The sequence below is a fragment of the Perca fluviatilis genome, chromosome 1 (assembly GCF_010015445.1).
Source record: "Perca fluviatilis chromosome 1, GENO_Pfluv_1.0, whole genome shotgun sequence".
In the NCBI taxonomy this organism is placed as follows: domain Eukaryota; kingdom Metazoa; phylum Chordata; class Actinopteri; order Perciformes; family Percidae; genus Perca; species Perca fluviatilis.
The window spans coordinates 16,725,947-16,751,447 of record NC_053112.1 but is presented as its reverse complement, the minus strand read 5'-3'; the positions used below and the strand labels follow the sequence as shown (position 1 = coordinate 16,751,447).

Genomic DNA, 25,501 nt, shown 5'->3' with positions numbered 1-25,501 from the left:
AGCCAATCAGCCTGATGCCCTGGAAGCCTGCGTTGTCTCCCTGAGCCACCAGGGGGCCTCAGTCCCACAGCGGGACAGCCAGCTCTGGGTTTGCCTTCACCCTGAACCCTCCCACCCCAGTCAAGCTGTCCCACCCTGCCTCCTCTCCCTCTTCTTCTTCTTCTCCTCCACCTCCTGCTCCTTCTTCTCCTCCCTTCTGGCCCCCACAGGCCCACCTGGACTCCAAGTCAGCTTTCTCCCTCCATGAGGGGCGGGAGGAGGCGCCGGGGGCCCTGGATGTGGACCCCCAGCCTCTTCATCTTAATTCACCTGAGAACTTCAGGGACCTGGGACAACGAACCTGCCACGATGTGTCAACTTTAACAGGTAATTCGCAAAGGAGCGCTATCTTTTATACGAATCTTTTAGAAAGATAAATATAAATAAGTGTATTATCTATTGTATAAATAATAACTTCTCTAACTCATTCATTTGCAAATTACTTATATGTTGATAATACCAAGCACCAAAGGTTAATTCAGTTATCTGTTGAATAGTGTACACTTATGAGTAAGGAAACAATGTAGGTTCATAGATCTATCAACAGAGGGCAGTGTGCCATTGGAAAGTTGGTGACATGTCAGTTGTCAATTGTGGTTGTTAAAATGCTGCTTCCTTTCTCTTTCTTTGTTTTTCTATCCTCATACATAAACCCATACATCTTGGATCTTTATACAAATGCACACTTGTACAAACAAACATTCCCCACACTTAGACCTTTGTTCAAACCTGCCAGAGTTGGAGATAGTGAGCCTCCTATCAGAGGGTCAACCCAACTACACTCTTCGAGCAGACAGTGTGTTTGGATACGACAATGACGACTGGCTGCACACCCCTCTGCTGCCACCAACAGTCGTTCTGGGACTCACACACGAGCAGATTGAAGAGACGCTCAAGTACTTCTGTGAGTACTAATTCATTTAGCAGTGTAGTGACGTATAGTGGTGGAGTTACCAGTGATAGGCTCTGTGGCCTTAATTTAAAATTAAGCCCCACCTCTTTTTACCCAAATCACCTTTTGACCTTTGATGTGAAAATGTTTGGGACTGGATGTGTTGTGTTTAAGTCTAGTGACATTTGTAGACTAAAATGATTGATCGATTAATCAAGAAAATACTTTAATAATGAATTGATAATGAAAATAGTTGTTAGTTGTAACTCTGGTCACTCCATTTCTCAACTTGTTTGTTTGATCAGTAGGATAATGATGCTTTTTTCCTTTATTCATAATTTGAATAAAGGAAACAGACATAAGAATGAGCTCAAGGGTGTGTGTGTGTGTTTGTAATGTGTGAGTGTGTGAGGCCTAATCTCCCCTCCCCTCTCCAGCACACAAACTGCCACATGTGTAAGTCACAGATGTCAAATGTCACCAAGATGATTAACCTGCCGTCACCTGGCTTCCTAAGCAGTTTCCACTAGAGCGCCGCAGACGCCATGTCCCAGTGGCCACTCTGTCCGTAGCTTCAGCAACTCCGAAAGGGTTTATGATTAGATGCAATGGTTGTCTAGACTTGTGGGGTAATGGGATGTGGTGTACGTCCACATCTTAACTACTATAAGGCTTGCTTTAGTACTGAAGCTTTGTGTATATGGGGTCATTTTTCGTCATTTTTAGTGAGTAGATTTAAAATCTTAGAGGTTCTGTAGCCTGGCTCTGCCCTCCTACGTACTTCCGTCTGGGTTTGCGGTATATTCTTGGGTTTTCTCCAAGGGGGTAAGCCTCTTTTCAGAACTCAAACCTCCTATGGTGCCATTTTGATGCTACCAAATGCTCACCCGCCGTTAGCATTCCATTGACTGCCATTCATTTTGACGTCACTTTGACAGCATCAATAAGCCATTTAATTGATACATATTCTTCTCATCGTCATAAGTGCTGTAAATCTGTCTGACGGCTCCAGCGGCATCAGCCCATCACAGAACGTGCAGGTGAATGGTTCCAGTAATCCTACTGCTCCGAATAAGTGACAAAATAACGCCAACATGTTCCTATTTACATGTGTACAAAAGTGTACAAAAAACAACGTAACATGAGACACAGCCATCTTCTAACCGTAAACAAACCGGGAACTATATTCTCAGGCGGAAGAATATAGTACTTGGGCGGAGTGATATGCTCACAGCAAGCCTGTCTGAGAATATAGTTTCCGGTTTGTCTACGGATAGAAGATGGCTGTGTCTCATGTTACGTTGTTTTTTGTACACGCTGTGACTCTACAAATCACAACATGTAAATAGGAACATGTTGGCGTTATTTTGTCACTTTTGTCACAATTTGGAGCAGTAGGCTAGTTGGAACCAGTTACCTGCAAATCTGTGCTGGGCTAAGCTAATGCTGGAGCCGTCAGACAGCGTTACAGCACGCACGGAGATGAGAAGGGTATGTATCGACTTGTCTAACTCTGGGGGTTACGGTGAATAAGCTAAATTCCCAATAAGTCGGCATGTTCCTTTTAAAGACTTTATTTGTCCATTGTTTATTTCTAAAGAAACACGACAATGTATAAAAGGCTCCATTACCTTGTATCTCACGTTATGGCTCCGTAGCAGATGTTAAGGTAAAAATAGGCTAACGATGGTGTCATAACCACGCGAATAATGTCGCATAGTAGAGGAATTACCATATAGTACAGGAGAAGCTCGCAGGCAGTTTTGACTTACATTAGCTGTTTAAGTTTAATTACTAATGTTAACTAGCATTTTAGTCTAATCCTAATCTGTTGGTCCAGTTTATATACTGTCTATGGTGTTCTTCGGCCAAATATTTGGCGGTCCAATCAGCGAACAGAGGGAGTGGCTGAGAATGATGACGTTGAGGATGTGCGTTAGAAAGATGCGAGTGAAGCCATTCGGGCCGTTGTGTTAACGCTGCTGAATATCCAGAAGTTAAAGCCCGATCAAGAACAATATTTGCTGAGTTGTGTTGGTGGCCATTGTGTTGTGGCCCTCCTCCCCATGGGGTTCGGGAAAAGTTTGATTTTCCAGATCGCTCCGTTAGTGGTGAAGAGTTGGCTAAGGCTACCGATGCTAATGCTAAATATAAGCCAATAGTTGTTGGTCTCCCCTCTTGTTGCGCATGACATACGTCAAACGTTTGCAATTGATTATGGCAGATCCAGAGTGGCTCTGGGCAGATCCAATAGTTTTAAAATTAAACAGAGTACCCGCCTTCAAGGAAGTTAACCCCTCAGTCACATTAGCTACAAGAGACAGAGACAAAGCGACAGGCTACCATTCATTTTCAATGGGAGTGGCCGTTTGCCAGCGACAAGCGACGAGCTTGCCACTGCCACGAGCAAGGCGGGGCCAAAATAGACAAGAAGTCTATTTTATGCAAATGCTGAGCGATGCGACAAAGTGACTGCCAATCGGAGTGAAGGTAGCGTGAGGGCAGCGTGACGTATGTCAGTGGCTCGAGTCGAAGAAAATAATTAAAGATGGCGGAAAACGCTTCAGGACATCGTATTTATGTATATATCTGATATGTTTGGCATTCTATCTCATATATTTTGTTACTTTTATCGAGAAATAAATACTTTGAAATCCAAAAACATAGTTTTTGTGACTAAACAATACCTCTGAAGTAACTTTTAAGACGTGCTTGAAGGTAGCGCCGGAGAATTTCTGTTTACTGTTGCCAAGCAACCAGTGGTAGGCTAGGCACGCCCAGGAGCGCCCACAAGCGAGTGCATGGTACTCTCTTTTGTAGCTAATGTGACTGTAGGGTAACACTTGGCCTCTCAATGGAGAGTGGCCAGACTCTCTGTACAAATGAAATACGAGAGTCTGGTAGGACCATGCTAGAGGTTCTGCTCTGTAGTCATTAAAAGTGTATTAAATGTTTAAACTTACCTTTTTAAAGACCCTTTTTAGTATTGGATTATATATATATATATAGAGAGAGAGAGCTTCACTTTAGAACAGTTTGATATTCATGATACAAAGCCAGTAAATCAGTGGTAACATTCAACACAGTGTGCAAATATCTGCCATATTTACTTTGTAATGATATGTTAAGAAACTTTGCTCCGCTGTAGCAGTTAATCAGTGTTGATCTTTTTCATAATCTGCTGTAGATTTTACTTTATTTCTTCTACTGCATTGCCATAAACATACTTTTACATTTTTTTTTTTTAAGTAAATAATAAGGGACACTGTGTAGGTGTTTTTTTTAACAGTTTCTCAGGAAAGATCTGCTGATCTCCTGATGACCTTGCTTTTATAGCGATACAAAGACAGTAGCTACAGCTCTTGGAAAGAAGCTGTTTGTCAGCCGATTTGTTATACATTTTGTTGCTCTGTACATTCTTCCAGAGGGGAGGGGAGAGAACAGGCAGTGTCCAGGGTGAGATTGGTCCTTTATTATACAGCTGGCTTTCTTTTTCAGTCGGCCAGTGTATATGTCCTTCTGATTATTTCTGACTTATTTATTATATATCTAATTTGACCATATTTGTCAGTGGCTTGTTGATCTTTACATTGTTAGTTAATTTCCTATCCTGGCCTGGGACACACATTCATACGGTTTGATAAAGGACTTATTGGACTTTAACTTATCATTGATCTTACAATAACGAGAGTAGCTGGCCTCAATTTAGGTCATCCTGTATGTCTCATCTCCGTTTTTTCCTGTATCGTGTGTGTGTGTGTGTGTGTGTGTGTGTGTGTGTGTGTGTGTGTGTGTGTGTGTGTGTGTGTGTGTGTGTGTGTGTGTGTGTGTGTGTGTGCGCGCGCGCGTGCGCGTGCGCTTGCTGAAGGATGCTTTCATCTAAGTGCAAAATAGCCTTTTGATAAACTTCACTTTAATATTCTGGAGGTAGACTGACATGAAATGAATGAAATTGAATGTACTGCAGATGGAAAGGACTTCATTTGCTGTACTGTTGACTAGGGGTTTAAGAAAAAATCCATTGCGGGGTAGAACTGAGCAGCAGAGAGCCGACAGGATTAAAACTGCAGCAGCTTTCAGCGACTTAAACATCATTACAGTCTACCTTGATGTTAAAATCTATACAGGTTGGCAGGACGGTCTGAAATGTTTAGCACGGTCTTTCGCTGTATGTTTTGTCAATGCACCACTTGTTCGAAAAGTACCTTCTCTTCTTTACTTCTCCCTCAGCAGTTTGTACATCCATAGCTACTGCTGACTCCGCGGCGGGCCTAAACACCAGGGATATGTCGCCACATTTTTTTAACAGATCATTTTCCTTTCGCCTGTATCTCAGCTCAGCTACATGGCATCACGGACTAGTGCTGAAAACTACTCAACTATGGGTGGTCAAAGAAAAGTCCTCTGTTATTTTGGTATTTGAATGTTTTTATTATGAAGCAGCAAAATCTGGAAATGTTGGGGATTCATTAGCAGTAGCGTAACACGACTCCTGTAAGCATTGTGTATTGTTACTTAGCAACAGCATTCTTTGACAAAAGCTGTCCAATCCGTTACTATCCTGTGGCTGGTATACAAGGCAAAGTCACCTGCCACTTTGTAAAAATACCTGCCATTGGCTGGTGGCGGGTGCTAATTTCCCACCCTGTTGGGAACCAGAGGGTCACTGGTTCAAGTCCCTGTACAGTATGGAGTGTGGACTGGTAGCTGGAGAGGTACTATGTTATTATGTTACTAGGTTATTATGTGAGGTCTGTCGTGATGTGAACTCCCAGGAATTTAAATTTCTCCACCCTCTCTACCTCTGTATGCAGAGGGTGGGATGTTCAGTACCTTCCTCCACAGCGCAGCGGAGGATGGTCTGGCTAGTCCACACAGCATTCCCGGGATGGGAGAAAAACGTGCTGTGGAACGTTGTGGATATAGACTAAGTACGCCTTGACTGCCTGAAATCTATTATCCTCTCCCTTGGTCTTAGTTGTGTTGAGTCCAGGTTGTTATGTTGACACCACTGAGCCAGATGTTGTACCTCCTCTCTGTAGGCTGTTTCCTCGTTGTCTGTTACGAGTCCAACTACGGTGGTGTTGTCCGCAAATTTGATAATGGTATTGGAGGGGTGAATTTAGGAGCAGTCGTGCATGAAAAGGGTGTTGAGGAGGGGGCTGAGGACGCCTTCCTGTGGCGTTCCTGTGTTCAGGATCAGAGTTGATCAGACTACCTATCCTGACATGTTGTGGCCTGTTGCTCAGAAAGTCAGATATCCAGGAGCATAGTGAACTGCTCAAGCCCAAGTCGCTGGATCAGTTTGTATGGGAGTATTGTATTAAACGCTGAGCTAAAGCCAACTACACTGAGCTAAAGTCAGGTCCAGGACAGACTAACCTGTTCCGTGCAGATTGTGCCATGCTGCAGTGTTTGACCTTTTTGCAGGTGGCATATGGTGTTTGGTGTTCTTTGCTCTAGCACACTGCTTCCTTCTCTGCACCATCTGTTTGTGTTTTAATTCTAGTCTTGCACAGTGTTTGCGTCCTACCCCTGACTTGGCAGTCTTCTCAGTTCATCGTTTTGGTTTTACAGCCCACAACTTTTACTGTTATGATTCAATGTCACTCCTTTCATCAACCTTGTTTCCAGTCACAACAGCAGGCAAAAGCTCTGATAAACCCACTCTGCACTTCCTGTCCAGCACCAAATGGCAGACCGACAAAGTTAGTGATTAGCTGGTGAACGCAGTGGAGCACGTAGCAGCTAAAGAGACAGATATTTCACTCAGAACCTGTGGAGACTAAAAGAAGAGTGAATGTTGGTTCTACATTACATTTGTCAGGTGGACACAAACATGAAAATAAATGCTTAAGCTGCTCCGTGTCTGGATGTGTAAATAGATAACACAAGTCACACCTAAAATAACAATAATGAAATGCAAAACCTCTAATCCACGAAGTACCCACGAATCAACTCAGACGTGCAGTGCAGCACAGCACAGGGAGCTCACTTGTCTGGTGACTGGTTACATTTTAAACATTGACTGCAGCATGTGTGCCTCTTGTAGTTGGGAGCTGGTAGAGCATGTCTGATCTTTAATAAATAATGATTGTTTATATATTAGATAAGAAATACAAGCGCTACGTGATGCTGTGGTTCAAAACAATGTGGCAAATGACCTTTCAGGGTGTTTCCTTAGACAAATATTGACCAGTGATATCAGCTCTCAGTTTGCAGAGACTTGTACTGGCGATATATGAAGCTTTTTTATATTGTCACATTGAGTTACAGTAGTGGGTTGACTTGATTTTATCAAAATTGTATTTGAAGTGTTCTTTATTGCCTGTGTTTTGAAACAAAAACAGCGAACTGCCTCTCGTGAATATGTTAATAGTTAGTTCATCTCCAGGTGATGTGATGTCAAAGCAGAGTGTTGATTTTATTACTAGGAGGTGACTCAAAGATCTTTGCTTGTTATTGTGGACAAAGTACTTGAGACGTTACTTCCTTATAACCTTTGTTCCCTTGATGCATTTTTAGTTTTGTTGTTATACCACCGGCCTGTTAACTTCAACTGGTTGAACGATCAATGCCATGATATAATTTTTTGCAAAACAAGTGCAATGACAAATAACAATAGACATGTATACAAGGGGTTAAGTGGTAAAGAAATTATATAAAGAAAAAAAAAGCTTTGTCTTTGGTGCTTCTTTGGATGCTAACAACAGCTGCCTTTGGTGCTTTTTCGGGTGTTGACGGCTCGCGTCTTTGGTGCTTCCTCAGGGGGTGACGTAGACAGTGATATGATTTCCACTTAAATCGTATAAGTTTCATTTAGATGTGCTGCTGTCAAAGATTTCATTCTGCAAACAATAAATGCTTGCAAAGACAGAGTGCAGAAAGAAATGTGATATCGCAGATGGTGAAATTTGTGTCTCTGCTGTCTCTTGTGTGCTCATTTGACCTGGAAACAGTCAGTTGTGGGTGAAAAATGAATGAGGAGGTAAATATTTGACTGTAAAAAACTGCTGTGTCTCGGGTAGCAAATGCAAGGGTTTGGGACGGACAGAGACAGGACAGTGAATGTGATGGCCGGGATCAAAGTTCATTGGAAATGCCTTTTTCCTGATTGGATCCCAATTGGAGTAAAAATAAAACTGATACAAGATGAAACACAATCTTTGTGGTTCCCCTAATAATCTAGGTAAACAGAATATTTACTTGCTATCTGCTCACAGAAAGCAACCCTCTAATGTTCAGAATGATATGGATTTTGTTTAATTTTTTTATTGAATTATTTATAATTAATACAACTTTAACTTAATTTAAACTTTTTATTCTATTCTTTAAGTATTAAATATATGTAATTATTATTTAAGTATAGGGAGACATATATATATATATATATATATATATATATATAAATAGCTGGAGTAAAACAAATAACTCTCAGTAATCCCAGTAAAAACCCATACAGACTCAGAGCCCTGTAAAGTGGGTGTGGCTATGTCTGCACCAGTATTACGCAGAGCCGTCTCTCTATCTGCTATGACCTATGTGCACAGAACAAGAACAGCCATTGGCAGGGGCGGAACCTACCATCTCCCTCAATTTCACAGGGGTGGGTGGGCTTAATGCAGCATCCTTTTTAATCTGCATCAGCATCCCCATCCTGAATTATTTTTTCAATTACAGCTAACGATACTTATCTTTTTGTGCTAGGACAAGGTCTGTGTGATCAATATCAGCTTTTGTGGCTTGTGGTTTAGATTTCTCTTCCTCCTTACCCCTCCTCCTCTTCCTCCCCTCCTTTCTTACCCGGTAGTCCAACGTGGCCAGGTGAACGGAGGCAGGCATGACGACAGATGGCCCTTACAGTCTGAGGGATTATTTATTAACACCAAGCAGCTCAGATTCTTTCGCACACAGGAACACAGGTGTATACACCCACTCATGTAGGCTAATGGATACTGTTATCCACACACACAGGCCAGCAGAATGATGCCAGAGACACAATGGTTGTGTGACAGCGCATACACACAGTAGAAGTAGAAGAAGGGATTTAACCAATGGACGGAGCGGCAGAGGGCTCTTTTTTTCCCGTGACCATGGAAGTGTGGAGCTCCTCTGCATCTGAGGAGGAAGAAGAGAAGAGCACTTTCAGTCTTGTGGATGAAGTAGTAGTGGAGGAGGAGAATAAATGCCTCGGCAGCAATAACAATAATAATAACAACAACAACAGCAACAAGGAAAGCCTTTGCCGGGAGGTGACACAAGGTGAGATAAGGCATTGCGTGATGAGGTAGATAGGAAAAGGCAGGTGGCATGCAAAAGAGACTGGTCAGTGATCTGCAGAGTCTTTGTTAAGAAGAGAGAGTTCGGAGAAATTAACTATAAAGCATGTAGTATAAAATGTCATGGTTAATGATTATTCTGCCCCGCAAGTCAAATCTTGCCATCTGGTGTGTTTTGCTGTACATTGCATTGTCAAGGATTTTGTTATCTAACGGCGTTAATACTTTATAGTGCACTGCATGTCCTGCAGGACGCAGTGGTGTCATTGAAGGTGCATCATGCAAATGATGATTACATTTAACACAAGACTTGTTTTTGTCTTTTCATAAGACTGCTTTAGTTCAACATGAAAGTGCCCCAAGACGTGTCAATATTTTCTGTTCCCTCTTAGTGTGGGGAAGGTCAATGTGTGTGTGTGTGTGTGTGTGTGTGTGCGCGTGCGTGCACGCTGCAGCAGCTCAATCAAGCTCTGTGTGCATATAAGCAGTTGTCATTGGCTGCATTGTGAATTTTTGCTGCTAATAATATTATATGGAGGGCAGATCCATATAATTAGGGAATAGCTTTTTAATGCTAAGGTTTCCATTTTTTGGGATTTCTGCTTCTCTGACAATGTTTTAAATCTCAGAGGGGAATTGTGCTTTTGGAAACAGAGAATCAATAAAAATTGTCCAAATGAGACCGAAGGAGTGACCTGAATGCGTTTCCTAACAAATGAAGGCTGTTACTTTGTGGTTTGTGGTCCAGAAGAACAAAGAGTGCAGGTGCATTTACTGTGATGCTGCCCTCGTTTCAGTCCAGTATTGTCAGTTGTCTTTGCTTTTCCTGTAATAAAATGTTTTCAATTTCAACTTTCAATGAATATGCCCAAAAAATAAGATAATTTAAGGATGTTGCCTCTCATTGTGAAGAGCAGTTTATATTGGCATAATTAATCTTGTTACAATATTCTTTTAAATGAAGAACATGGTTGGACATCTAAGATTAAAAACTGATCTGAGCAGTTATTGTGAGTGGGGAGTCTCCGGTATTCCTCATCAGTACCGGGCGTTCTTTGTCTAAATGGGCATGTGGCTGGCACCCGCACGAAGACTGCGACACGGGCAACCCTCCAAAAAAATAAATAAATACTCAAACAAACATTTATGCAGCATTTAGGCATTAATATATATACATTTAAACATTATCTTTTATGCAATAGCATACATGAATTGGATATTTTTTTGCTGCACACCTTAGTTGTTTTTTGTTGGGCATGTTGTTGCGTGTGCTGTGTATTGATATGTCTATATTGCCTGGATCTTTTAGGCTAAAATCCAGCTGTTATTTCTAACTTATTAGTGATGGATCTGACACGGGTAATGTTATTGATAAATCCTCCTAATTCTTCATAGTGAAATTGATGTTACCATTGTAAAATGTGTATACACTAAAGAGTATTAACTCTTTAACTGCTCTAAAAATATGTCCAGACGGATTTACAGTATAAAGTTTTGTGAGACAAAGTTTAGCTGCAGCAAATCTGGTCAAGTCTGCACCTTTACAACAATAGAGATCAATAGGGGAATCACTGTGAATCTTGTTCTTGGAGCTTATCCATGCCTGTCTGATCTCCACGAGATAACAGACGTCATAAGTATACCTAAGTCAGCAAGGCTTATTCATTAGCTCAACCCAAACCCTAAAACCTCTAGCTGGCATAATGGCATCTCTTTCCTTGATCTGCTCTACGCTGTGGCAGTCAGGTTAGGAGGAAATAGGTCATGTATTTCAGCCGGTGAGACTTTGTGTCTGTGTGTACAGTTTCAGTGCTTGCTGAAGGATGCTTTCATTTGAGTGCAAAAAAAGCCTTTTTATAAACTTCACTTTAATATTCTGGAGATAGACTGACATGAAATTGAATGTACTGCAGATGGAAATGACTTCACTTGCTGCACTGTTGACTAGGGGTGTAAGAAAAAATCGATACACTTGAGTGTCGCGATATTTTATTTAGCAATACTATATTGATTTTCAAAAACGCAATATCGATTTGTTTTTTTTGTTTTTTTTTTTTTAGTTTACGTGCAAAAATATTCATGCAAGACAGTGGTTCATGTTGTGTTTAAACCCGCTACCGCTAGATGGCTATGCTGAGATGCACCACTAGTGTCCTCGCCTAACAGTGCCTAGCAGTGCCTGACTTTTTGCTAGAAGCTAACAACGTAGCTATGACTGAACTTTGGCCTACTTTAGCATATAAAAATTAGCTCACTAAGAACCTGTGAACCACAATCCCAAACTGGCAGTTTGATTTTCTGTGTACTGAATTGTTTACCTAAAGTAAACTTCTTTGACTTTTATGCACATCATGTATTTTTTTAAATATTAGTTTTTCCTATAGTATACTTAAAAAAACAAAATCCTAATATATCGCCTTACGCACAGTATCGAAATATATTGCAATATATTGAATCGTGACCCATGCATCGTGATACGTATCGTATCACCAGATTCATGCCAATACACAGCCCTACTGTTGACAGCATTTGAATGACTTTAGTGAACTGAATCTTATTTTGTGCATTATCTGATACCTGCTGACAGTCCTGCTGCTGCAATCCACTTTAAGTACAATAGGATTTGAGGAAGTTGAACTATTATCTGATTAACTTTTGTTAATTTATAGAATGTTTTTGGTAATTACACAATTAACGTAATTATGTGTAATTAAGGCTGTAATTTACGGTTTATTAACAGGATTGTTTGGTGTACCCCCCTGATTTAAAGTAATTTAATGAATGGTAATGACCAGCCAGCAAGATCTTGTTGCCATCAGAAATAGACATGTTGACACTGCTGTTGATTAGGTGGTTGTTAAAGGTGGATAATGTGAGTACTGTACTACTGTTGTACCTTTTCAATATGTGGTTTTGATTGAATGAATTTAGGGTCAAGCTTAATTCTTGACCTCTTGACGAAATGGCAAAACATTTTACCTCAAAGTCCATTTAGTAGCTGTTGTGTAGTTTTTGATGATGGTTGGACAGTGGTGCAAGATGTATCCTATTAGAGATTCAGTGATCAAGTTTGTTAAATTAAATTGAGGGAGTTTCCAACATCCTTTGTCAGTTTTGTCATCTTGGTGTCCCACATTCAGCTTTAACAGGAGTGACTGTTGACATTTATTGACATCTTTAATCTTCTTAGTGAAGATGGAACCTTAACATCAAATTTACAATAAATCCCCTCAGACTGTGTTAGACTTATGTTATATAATTCATGGACAGCTACAGTACACTGTGCCCAAGGTTAGGTTCTTTCCATTAGGCTGATTAGACAATGATACAGCTATCCAATCTCTGTGTTTCCAGGCCAAATTCAAGGACCTTAATCTAATTACTTTGCTGTATGGCAATTTACCATATTTTTAGTCCAGATGAGCTTTCTACCAAAGTAAGATTACACAACTGATTTTGGTTTAGCAGTGTCATTCAGAATTGCACACTAGTCCAGGCGAATCTACTTCATCCTTTAACAGACGAATCAGATGTTAAAAGGTGGTACGGATCTTAAGTCAACGAGTTCTGCTCCAAAAGCACCAAACCTACAATTGCAGGTAGTATTACAAATTAATTAAAACACAGTATTGTAATAAATCCTTTGTGAAATTCTGATGAAATTTGGGTGATAAACAAATTACAAACAATGATAACTTGTCAGTGTTTGGCTCATGTATACAGTACAATAATGATTTTCCAAGTTTAGAACCACATACTAGATCCGTCTTAACTTAGAAAATGACTCCTTGACCTTCCGCAACGCTTTAACCTAATTGACTTTAAAGTGGACATAAACAAACCATTCTCCAAGATGTAAACAAAGTTGCAGGTCAATAGCCAGTCGCTGTTATCCCTTCCATGCTGCACATGTCCTGCTGGTGTGAACACTTTGTCAGTTTAGCCCTGGCAGTCTCTCTCACTGAGCTATATTGGTATAGAGGAGAACGAGGTCTTTATTGCCGTCTTATCTGGGCTAAAAGGGATCAAGCTAAGAGGATCAGTATCTGGCTGAGCACGTGGAGATGTTGTGGTCTGTAGCTGTGGGAACTTTAAGAAGAAACAAGATGCACTTGACGCTCTCATTCATACAAAGAATACTGTTTTTAGTCAGCGTGTGTTGTTGGTGTTTTTACAGGTTCATATTAAAACATAAAAATGTGACAAGGGTATGTTCACGAGAGCAGCCTCTCTTTTTCACTTGTTTACATCATTATGTAATCTTTGAATAATAATCCTTATAATCCATAATCCACTTTCATTAGATCAGTGCATCCAGATATGCAATAAAAAACAGAAACTTTTAATAGAGAATCAAAGGGAAAGATACTTAACAGTACCGGTACTGTGATTTGTTCGCCAAATCGATTCTTGGCTAACTGCTCAGAAACAGCAATATCACCTAACTTATTAAAAGTACAAGTGGATATCAAACAAATCAGACTGTAATCTCTCTTATAAGTGAAACGTCTGCTCTTCCGGCCTTTTTCTATTGTAGTAATGCTGGATTGTTCAGTAGCTGGTTGAAAAACAGAAATTGAGGAAGAGATCAGTCCAAATCAAAAGAAGCTCCCCCCATTGGATAGTTGTTAATGCTTATAACCCCTGATGTATGATGAACAGTCAGCAAGGTTTTGTTGTTAAAGTATTCTATGTGTGCCATGTACAGCTCAGTCTCTTCCTCCATTCATTAAATCCCTCTCTCCTTCCGCCCTCAGTGCTGTGCTCAGACAGAGTGGGCCAGGTCACCAAGACGTATCATGACATTAAGGCAGTCACCCACCTGCTGGAGGAGGTAAGAGAGAGACACACAGCAGATGAACAGGATTATAGAGGATTAAAGGTCTTTGCCTCATTGGCCGTCACTGTTTGTCACACTTTTCAGCACTCTTGTTTCTGTCAATGCAATCAGAAGAAAGTCAATTAAATGTAGTAAAAAAAACCAATTGTGTTTCCCTCACTAAGATGGTCAATGTATATCTGTCAAGTTTTCACAAAAAAATATATAAATGTGCTTTAAATAATGCAGTATTTTTGTATCACTTTGCAGAAAGAACGGGATCTCGAGTTAGCAGCACGAATCGGTCAATCCCTCCTGAAACAGAACCTCGAATTAACCGAACGCAATGAAATGCTCGACGAACAGCTTGAAATTGCAAAGGAAGAGGTATAAACAAAGTCAACATGATTCAGTCACACGGAAATTTTTGATCGGTTATGTTATCAATGTGGTGCTTATACACTCTGTTCAAGTGATATGAGTTTACTTTATTTTCTAGATTGCTCAACTTCGCCATGAGCTCTCAATGCGAGACGACCTCCTTCAGTTCTATGCGAGCACTGAGGAGATCGAGAATGCTGAATTGCGCTCACCGTGAGTTTACACATGCACGCACACACTCATATTTTGCTTTACAGTATAGTATTTAGTATAGTATTCTATTCAGCCCAGAAAAACAGAAAGAAGCCTTATGCAAATGTGTATTTTCTTGTCATAGAATCAAAAGGAACGAATCCTGCAGCTCTCTCAGCAACTTGGTCCACCACGACTTCCTGCAGCATAAACTGAAGGGTTTAGAGGACGAGAACCGCAAACTGCGATTAGAGGTACATTTTCACACAGAATGAAATGAAAGGAAAGTTGCTCATACACACAAGATGTAATAAAACACTTGAAAATGTTCATCTTCATTTGTATGGTCACGTCTGTATAAAATCTAGCTTTTGAAATTGGTTTATGAACTACTGACTACATTTTATTTTAATCCTAAACAAATATTTTCATTCATACTATAACATGTATTTGCAAAAACTGCTTGAAAATACCAAAAATGCAGTATGCTAATTATACATTGCATACCGTAATGCAAAATAAACACATTTCTAACTATGAATAAATCATTAATGTGATGCGAAGGAGGCGTTCAGTCAATATTTAGTGAAGCAACAACTATAGTTTATCATGGATTTGTATGTGTGTTAGGATTGAATCAGGTGTGCTGTTGGTTGAATTGAACAAATACACGAAATTCATGTAGTACCTTGAAATGACACCGACAAATATCAGAAATGTAATGATTCACAAAAAGTATTTTACAGTTTAATAGAATATGTCATGTAAGACATTTAGACATTGGCATCATTTCTGCAGGCCAATGAGCTCACAACAGAGACGGCCAACTACGAGGAGCAAGAACAGGAGCTGATGATGGTGTGTGTAGAAGAACTCTGTAAGTGTTAATAGTCTTGTTTCAATATATGAAAATAACACATAGACGATCAGCTCCAGGTGTGATTACGGGACTTGTGTGTTTCAGCATCCGTCAATAAGCAGGTAGTCGACCTGTCAGAGGAGCTAGCCCGGAAGGTCGAGGACTCTTTTCGACAACAGGAGGAGATCAGCTCACTGCTCGCTCAGATTGTTGACCTGCAGGCCCGTTGCAAAGGGGTGAGAGACCGTTTCCATGTTCGCTACGTATGGACTTGTGTCAAATCACAGTAAAAAATAATTTTCTTCTCTGTCCCTCTAGCTCACCCATGAGAATGAGGAGCTGAACCAACACCTGAGTGCCTCTCGTGAGAGCCAGCTTAATCTTCAATCAGAGGCAAGACACTTAGGCTACATTTGCATTGCTACATTTTGGTTTAAAAATGAATATCTTTTGCTACGTTTACATTAGATTTTTGGGGTTCGGCCGAATACTGAATCCACTGGTTAAGATTCTGCCGAAAACGAATACCAAATCCTACTCCCATCCTCAGTCCATTAACACAGTAAACACATTAATGAAGTAAACAATGTCCACAGCCTCTAAAATAGTTAAATGTAACAACTTAATGTTAAATTCACACGCTCTTTTCACATTGTAGGAAAGCACATCGCTATCGCCAGATGAGTTTTGTTTGGCAAATTTTCACTAACCATTGTATGATGAAGGCACGTTGGGTGGGTGAAATTAGAAAGCTAACAAGTTAGCGTTAGCTAACTAGTAGCAGCCGGCCGTTCGGTCGCTCCGCTCCCACTGTGGGGAGCTGTCATTTGCCGAGAGAATGGCTGACATCCCGGGAGAGGCACTGTCTGGTTAACACAAGTTTTTAGCTGTGACTGTCCTTCCTTTGCCATATCTGAAGTTGCTGCATTTTGGCTGCTGTCTGTAGATTCCTTCATGCACAACTCGCATTCTTTTGGATGTTTCATTCGCAAATGTTTTAACAGCGGCAATGTTGTGTATTGTTTAGGGTCCTTGCCACCACGAAACAAATCAGCATTGCAAATTGAACATGTAGCTTGACTTGAATGGCCTTCTTTTGACTGAAAGCACTGCCAGCTGACACTTTTTCTGCTCACAAGTTCCATTTTCACTTTCTCACAGCATACTGCATTGAACGGTCCACCTACATAAACACCTTCCCGTAATCAATACCAACATCATTACGTCGACCAGCGTAGTGCAAGCAAACAAAAACATTCTAAGGTTCGGCAGAAACCGAACCCCGTTAAAAAGCCCAATATTCGGCTGAATCGGAACCCGAATCCTGGATTCGGTGCATCCATAGTTTACACCTCGCATTCACAGTGCTCTGGCGTTTCAGAGCCCCCAAACCAGAGAAATTTGAAAACACTTCTGAACCTGTTTTGGTTTGGAATCTCCGGGGTTGTGTTGCAGTCTTAACGGCCTTTGGCAACACCAACACTGACGGCAATGTTTCCCCCCGCCTTATTGGGCCATGACGTCTCATTCTCTGAGACTACTAAGCTACTAACTTTTACCATGGCAACTACCAGCAATGGGTGGAGTATACATGCTTTGCTGCCTTACTTTAAACGGAGATAAGTTCTTCTACTGGAGCTACTTGTGTGCCCGGAGTTTGCTTTTGGCTCAAATAGCCGCTTAAAAACCAAAACGTAGCAATGTAAATGTAGCCTTACAATCACTTTGACAAAATACACTCACTTAAGATGATGCGCGGTAAAACCATTCTGTGCTAGCCGTTCCATTTTCTTCCTATGGGGAGAGTGGTGCCACTCAACTAGGCGCAGCGCTACCTTGGTGTTGCAAACCACCTTCAGATTTGCCCTCTTTGACCTCGTTGCCCCTGACCTTTCAAGGCCCAACTAATTTCAGAATGTTCCTGCGCTGCGCTTTGCCTCTCTGCTCTGCGCCTTACCTTGCAGTTTTGCTGCGGATTATGTGTAGGAGGCTTAGTTGAATTAGAATCCTTTCACATTCTTACCTGAGCTCAGTTTCATTTTCCTTTCCAAATGGCTACAATTAGAATGTGAACACCTAAAACATGCTTTTGTGTTTTTAAATCATCAATCAAACATGCACTGGTGTCACATGTCAACATTTGCAAAGCCAACTTTCTTTTACTGAATGTAATTATCGGCATTTAGCAAACTACAATGTTCAGAACAAACAATCTGAGTGATTCTTTCTGTTAGATGTCAGTCCAGAGCCCTGACATTCCTCGCTCAACCAGTCAGTCTGTTAACAGGCCTCCAGCTCTTGTCAATCATCTGAAAAAAGTCATTAGACTTTTACCAATGTTTACCTGTGCACTGAAGTGCTGTTTATGAAGGTGGCATTTTTAAAACTTACTTCCAATTGAACAGCTGCTACTGATGTTCTAAGATAACACAATAGTAATAGTTTTTAGCAGACCTCTGTGAGTTTGATAAGAAGGTCTGTGTGCCAGACAGCACTGCACATTCAGACAGTGTGTAGTTGATATTTTGTTAATGTGCACCATCACCATATACATCAGATACTCTGAGAGCCTTCACATGTTTACCCAGAAACCCCTTCTGTGCGTCCCCACACAGACCTGTTCATATGCATCTTTGCCGAACCATACCTAAGCCTTTATATGTGGATATTCAGTTCTGGTGTTGTGAATGTTACTACTGTATGTTTTCTTCTTGTACTACAGTTTGACAGATATGTCTCCCCCTGTCTGCAGCTCAAGGACCTGCGGGACAAGTACTCGCAGTGTGAGGACATGCTCTGCGAGGCCCGAGAGGACATTAAGAACTTGAGGAATAAGAGCCTGCCCAACAGCACGGTGCAGCGGTACACTGCGCTGGCCTCTGTCCTCCCCATGGACTCACTGGCAGCCGAGATAGAGGGCACCTTCCGCAAAGGCCTGGACACCCCGGCACCCTCAGAGTACAAGTGAGTCTGTGTTTTTGTACGTGTGCTCTCATATGTGGAAGGCTTTGCTTGAAATGTTCTCAACCATTCCATTTCTAGCTGGATAAAACCCAGCAAATTTACTTTATGTGAGTAATTATTTGATGCAATTCGAAAACCTCCTACCTTTAGCTTGAAGTGCTCTTAGCGATGTTTGGTGACGTCACTTCTTGTTGACGTTCTAAGTATTGTCAAACAAAGTGGAGGCTAGCAAAGGGGACTGAAAGGGGGAGGTGGGCAACCTCCCACCCCTCCCAGCTTCAGACCAGGTAACTGACATGGAGTGATTGACTGGACAGAGTTGTGCTTCCTCCCTCAGTCTTCTCATTGGTTAGATGGGATCCTGTGAATTTTACTTTGAAATGAGAAGACAAATTTAATTTAAGTGCACCTGTTTCTGAGCTTATGAGATGCTGCCCTGCTTTTTGTTTTACTAATAAAGCTGGCATTTGTTGCTTATAAAAAATACAATACAATTTGCCTACTGCAGCTTGAAAAATACAGTGATTGCATTACGGGGTAGTAGAGAATTCTTTTTTTCAAACAGGTCCGCAACTGACATGAATAATGTAGATTGTGTGTAATCTTTTTATGGCCACTCATGCCCTGTTTCTCGTGGCAGGAACCACCCGTGGCGTGTGTTTGAAACTGTGAAGGTGGCGAACAAGGCCGTGAAGCTGGGGTCTCGGTGCCACTCCCCGGGGCTGCCAGGCTCCAGCCCCCTGTCCATTCACTCCAGCTGTACCAGCACCCCCCGTACCAGCTACTATGGCTCAGACAATGCCAGCCTTACTCTGGAGGACAAGCCCAGCTCCAATAGTGCTCAAAAGGAAGACAACAGGTGTGTTTAAGTGTGCATACATGCAGTGTATATGTATGTGCATAGTTACGCATGGAATATTATATCAAATGGAAAATTCCAGATACATTTTTGACCATTTTATGTGCATATTTGGCATTTTTAGAAAACTTCTTGACTACAAGTTAAAATAATTTTGCAAAATGTGTTGAAAATGATTAACCCACTTAAAGGTACACAGGGTTGCAGCAGCGTAAAGGTCCCATGGCAGGAAAATTTCACTTTATGAGTTTTTTTAACATTAATATGCGTTCCCCCAGCCTGCCTATGGCCCCCCAGTGGCTAGAAATGGCGATAGGTGTAAACCGACCCCTGGGTATCCTGCTCTGCCTTTGAGAAAATGAAAGCTCAGATGGGCCGATCTGGAATCTTGCTCCTTATGAGGTCATAAGGAGCAAGGTTACCTCCCCTTTCTCTGCTTTGCCCACCCAGAGAATTTGGCCCACCCATGAGAGAGAGACATCATGGCTTTCAAACGAGCAAAGTGGCAGTTGGTCAAGGCCACACCCCCAACATCCACCTTGCCCCCCCTCTCTCCTCCTCAATAGCTACAGACACAGAAATGTCACATACTAAGGAAAGCTCATTGTGGGACTGGCTCTAGTGGCTGTAATTCTGCACCAAGGCTGAATTATGGGAAAGAGACTTCAGATACAGTATTAGGGGACCACTAATGTCTATATAAAAGCATCCAAAGAGCACCATGTAATGGGACCTTTAAACATTGTCAGATCTTTTCACCCCAGTGTTAGCGGGCCGAAGCGTCTGGGCCAGCCAGGCACACCAGGAGGCCAGGACCTCGAGGCAGCCTTGCGCAGCCTCTCAGCCCGCCAGCAGAACCACTCCTCTGAGCGGCCTTTCTTTGAAGTGGAGCGTGAGCGTAAACTCCATGCCCTGGCAGCAGACTGTGAAGAGGGCGAGGGCTCCAGTGGCTTCCTGACACCAAATGACAGCCTGGTCTCCAGCCCAGCAGCATCGACAGGCACCAACTACTCCAATGGCAGCTCACGGCCGTCCTGTGGCTCCTCAGGAGGATCCAGGTCCTACCTGCCTGACCGCCTGCAGATTGTCAAACCTCTGGAAGGTAAAAGCTTCGGCTTTATACTGTGTCTTATCTATTTCTTGGAGCTCATCCCGGCTTATGTAGAGTCACAATTGAGCATGTGATGGTAAAATTCCAAACAAGACGAAGAATGCGGAATAATTTTTTACGTTAGTCTGCGTGACAATCAGTCAATCACGTAAGTTTTTCCTTCCCTCTCTCGCTCCATGTATGCCAGCTATTGTAGCTGGATTTATGTTTGAATAAAGTTTGAATCTGATATGTTTTAATAACGCCAGGTAAGTGGGGCGAGAAAAATAATGTTGTGACAATTGTGTGATTTACCATGTAGGGTCATTAATCCCAAAGTTTCCATATCTAAGCTACCTAAGCCCCGCTAGGCCTACTATTTTTTTAATTGTACCGCATTTCTGAGATGGAGCAATTGACATGGGGAGCCTGAGGTGTTCACTCCCACTGCCAATGTGCAAATGCAAAAAGATTCCCTAACGTTTTTGTGCTCAAGAGGCAAACAATCTGAAATAAATCATATTAATTTCTAACTTTATAAATAACCTGTAACTGCACATGGTTGTCAGGCTCGGTGACTCTGCACCAGTGGCAGCAGTTGGCCAAACCAAACCTGGGAGGCATCCTACATCCACGTCCGGGCGTCCTGACTAAAGACTTCAGGGAGCTCGAGGTCGACATGCAACATGTCTACAGTCTGAACGACCTGGAGGAGGATGAACCGGACCTGTCGCAGCTCTCTGGAGCACATGGCATGGGTAGGACACACTTAAACACACTTAACCACACGCACGCGCGCATGCGCACACACACACACACACACACACACACACACACACACACACACACACACACACACACACACACACACACACACACACACAGTGGGAATTTGTCCGAAATAAGGCCCTAAGGCCTGTCAAATCTGACTCCAATTTATTAATTCCCACGCTTTCTTTCATCGGACTTAAGTTTATCAGAACACAAGGATCAATCTGAGACGAAGAGTTCAGTTAAAGTGCCCATATTATGCTCATTTTCAGGTTCATAACTGTATTTTAAGGTTTTACCAGAATAGGTTTACATGGTTTAATTTTCAAAAAACACCATGTTGTTGTTGTACTGCACAGCTCTCTCTCACTGCTGCAGATCCTCTTTTCACCTGGTTTCTGTTTTAGCTACAGAGTGAGACCTCTTTTCATCTTCTTCTTCTGTACTATCTTTGATTGCGCTTTCGCGTCGCGCAGTAGCTCAGATGTAGAGCATGTCAGCTAGCTAACTCTAGAGACAGTAAAAGAAAGCCTGTTTCTCCAACTTTGGTCAGTTACAAGGCAGGATTAGCTGGGAGACTTCTAAATGAGGGGCATATGTAAGTAGTTCTTTTGTAGATTATGGTGAACTTGTGTGTGTTGTAGCAGTGCTTTGCTATTGAGAACGAGGTAGCATGCTAAGCGTTAGCGTTAACGCGTAACGCTTCTTCGAAGCTACGGTTGTGGTTAGCCAGCTCATTTCGGACTGTGACGTCACAGTCCGAGGCCGATTTTGAACAGCTCACTAGGAGACTGAAAGCAGGACACATTCAGAAACCGTATCTCACTCAAAACAGCATGGATGGATTTTTTTCAAAGTTTGTATGTGTGTGGAAGCACCAGAGACACAAAAGAACACCCCAAATCCCAGAAAAAGTGTTTTTTTCATAATATGGGCACTTTAAGCAAACTGAGTCCAGCATAAGAGTTACAACACAGCTGTGGGTTCACAAGCAGAGACTAAGTTTCCCTAGCGACAGACATAAAGTCAGAGCTTGGTCCACCAAGTTGTCCTCTCAAATCAACGCCGATCTCTTCTTTCCCTGTGTTTTTATTCTCTCCTCACAAAGGGGGTGTCTTCTAGTTTCTAGACAGAAACTGTTACACACACACCACGGTCGGGGTCTCTGTCTGGTGCAATTTCCTTGTCTGTTCTCTTAACTTTCCTATTTTTCTGCGTATGTGTCTGGTACACAATGCACTCTTATGCCATAAAAGGCTTAAACTATAGTTCTATGCGCAACGAATACAGATACACACATTTTGTTAATAAAATATTTCTACACACACCCACATGCACGCATGCACACACACACACACACACACACACACACAACACACACACACACACACACACACACACACACACACACACACACACACATGCACGCTACACAGTTCCACTAGCTTTGTCACTTCATTAAATCCACTCTAAAATCCACTTTAACTGCTTTCTCTCCATTAATTGTGTAGTGTTACTTTAGTTTCCAGCTTTATTAGCTCTTGTAGTTTCTCATTGAACATAATTTTCATCATGTGTAGTATAATGCTCCTTTTCTGCCTCCATGACCTCGCAGTCTCTCCATCCGGTCCCAATCTCCCTCAGACCTCTCCCACACATACCATAACCACCTGCCAAGTCCTCCAACCCTCCCTTCTCATCCCCTCCTTCTCCACTAGGTAAGAATATACATGCTGTAAACAAATTAGCATGCTTTGTTGTCTTTGTGTATTTTTCCACAGCCCAGAAGTTAAGTTGATTTTGTATCGTTGTGATGTACCTGATTTACTGTAAACTCTGAACAATGAACTCCTGAAAAAGAGTATTCTATGTTCACTAATCCACAATGATTTTTTTATGCAGCGTCACTTTCATTCAATAAGTGTGGATGTTCCAGATTTCCTTTCTTCCGTGCTGCTTTTTCTTCCCCTTTACCTTCTGCTCTTTACCCCCCACAGTGGCAGAAATCGTCTGTCAAGGCTCTTTCTCCAACTCTAAAAGGAGCCTTCGGGGCAAAGTAAGAGTCGAGGGTTATGGGTACACTATACGAATGCTGGATTTCAATATTAACTCCGGAGGTCCAGTACCATGTCTGTTTAATTAAATAACACAAAGCTTAATAATTAATAAGTCTTTGTATAAGAACATTTGCTCGGACCTAATTGAAATGATAATAGCTACTTAATGGGACTGTCATGCACTGTGCTTCTGGCTCCTCCTACTAACACTGCTCTAACTTGTTTGTACTGTACTCCCCACATATTCTTGGCTCGTAACACTACACGTTTTAATGTCTCTTCCCTTTCTAGGTTTCCATCTTAGCAAACCGCCAGATCCTGTTTCATCACTGCTGCCACACTAACATCGTGTTTATCCATCTTACAGCAATGATAGACAGACACTAACAACAAATAAACTAACTGAAACTGTTAAAATGGTCTTGTTTTTATTATTATTTGTGTATGAGCTTGCATGTTTGTGCGAAAAGAAACCACTCCTATTTATTGTGTTGTAATTTTTTTTTTTTTCTTTCTTCTGGCAGCCTTCGCTCTTTCGGCCTGCCATCTTGTCGGAACTGTGAGCTCTTGAGCACTTTGTCGTCATCGTACCAGCAGCACTTTGGCCTGGGAGGCCGGACTACTACCACCACCACCACCACCACCACAGATGTAGCCGCTTCATCACTGGGTCTCCTGCAGCTGCTGCATGAGCGTGGCATCTCAGCCTTCCCATATCCCCTGCACTGCAGCCATAGTAGAAAACCTTCCCCCTCCACAGCAAACGACAAATGTGGAGGCTCACTATCGGACAATGAGGGAAGAAGGAACATTTTCAGTTTGAACTTGGTGGAGAAACTTCAAGGTCTGGGGTTGCACAGAGTGGCAGCCTGGGGGACGACGGGCCGCAAGAAGGAGAGAGAATCAGTCCGTCATCCTCTGAATGTTTGATGAGGGCTGTTCACCACTTCCTCCTCTCTCATTCACCGTAGGGACTTTACATCCAGCCGTGGGATCCCCACTGTGCAGTTCAGGGCCCACAGCTCTGGTGTTTTGAAAACAAAAGCCACAGAATTTGCTAGAGCCATACTTTAAATTGTCAGTAGTGTACAGTAATATTCTTTTCCATGAATGTGTGTACAGTAGTTGTGTGTGTGTATGTGTGCACCTTCATCCCAGGAAAAACCTCTCATTACCTGATCACCAGTCTGTTTGACTGCAACCTGCAGAAATAGCTTCTTTTTACACAAAAAAAAAAAGAAACGTCTTGAAGAAAAAACGTTTTATACCTTGTTTCGTGATTGTCATTTTACACGTTTACCCTGCCGCTGGTTTTAAAAAAAACAACCTCATCTGTCATTTTGCTGTTTCCAAAGTGGAACATCACTTATGTGTATATAACAAAGTTGTCATTTGGGAAAGTAAAAAATATGTGCAGTAAATTATTGTTAGTTGAAACCACAAACCAATGCTGTCACACTGAAGAACTTTCAAATGCACTAAAGTACACTCTGGTCTTCCTGCTTATTAGCTGCTACATTGAGAAAAGCATGTTGTACATAAGATTGTCATGTTATACTGAATTAAACCCTTAAGAGACTGATCAAGAAGCATTGCGATGACAGATGATGCACTGACTGAACTGAAAAATTTTGACGATGACATCCTTCAGCTGCTCTGCAGTTCATCTCCTGCTTTCACATAGCACATGTTATGGCTGCATACAGTACAGTGTCACCTGCAAGCTGTTGGGATTTCTGACCTTTATCCTGATTAAAACCTCAACAAAAACAAATCAGGTCTGCCATGCTGCATCAAAGACAGTGATTGGGATTTTTATAAGCAATATGTATATAATACTGCACTGCGTTGACTGAAAAATCTTGCTTGTACAAATCTGCTGCATTTCACGTTATCAGGAATTTTGAAATTGCTGGGACATAAATGAAATCCAAATAGTTTTGGGCAGCCTCATTTAAAGACAAGCAGAAGAGTGGTCCTAATTATTTAAACGATAGGTTTCTTTCAAATCTTTCTGAACAATCAACTGTAGCAAAAAAAAAAAAGGCATAGGATACTGTGGATAAAAAGGGAAGAAATAATGAACACAAGTTCTAATAATTTGTGTTCTGACTTAAATCAACCAAACTACTGTTTCTCTGCACTACTGTTTGCTCTGTCTTGTGTTAACATCGGAGCTGTATAATGTGTGTGTAAATTGTACCAGCTGTGAATAAAACTTGGCATTTCCATCCTTTAAAGTTTAATACGTCTCTCTTTTACCTCATGGCAGCGATGAAGACAGATAGGACTATTGTGA

At 41.7% G+C, this 25,501-nt stretch overlaps 1 protein-coding gene across 1 annotated transcript; it reads left to right on the top strand.

Moving 5' to 3' along the window:
• Positions 1-44: 44 nt before the first annotated feature.
• On the top strand, positions 45-25,448 carry hap1 (huntingtin associated protein 1; the record flags this gene model as incomplete). Its single annotated transcript, XM_039786666.1, has 15 exons — positions 45-366; positions 755-943; positions 13,968-14,044; positions 14,300-14,416; positions 14,529-14,623; positions 14,748-14,856; positions 15,401-15,479; positions 15,567-15,697; positions 15,780-15,854; positions 18,214-18,425; positions 19,066-19,284; positions 20,034-20,386; positions 20,944-21,132; positions 22,761-22,863; positions 23,727-25,448. Coding segments are annotated over 15 exons (2,676 nt in total), but the record flags the coding sequence as incomplete, so codon positions are not given.
• Positions 25,449-25,501: the final 53 nt, after the last annotated feature.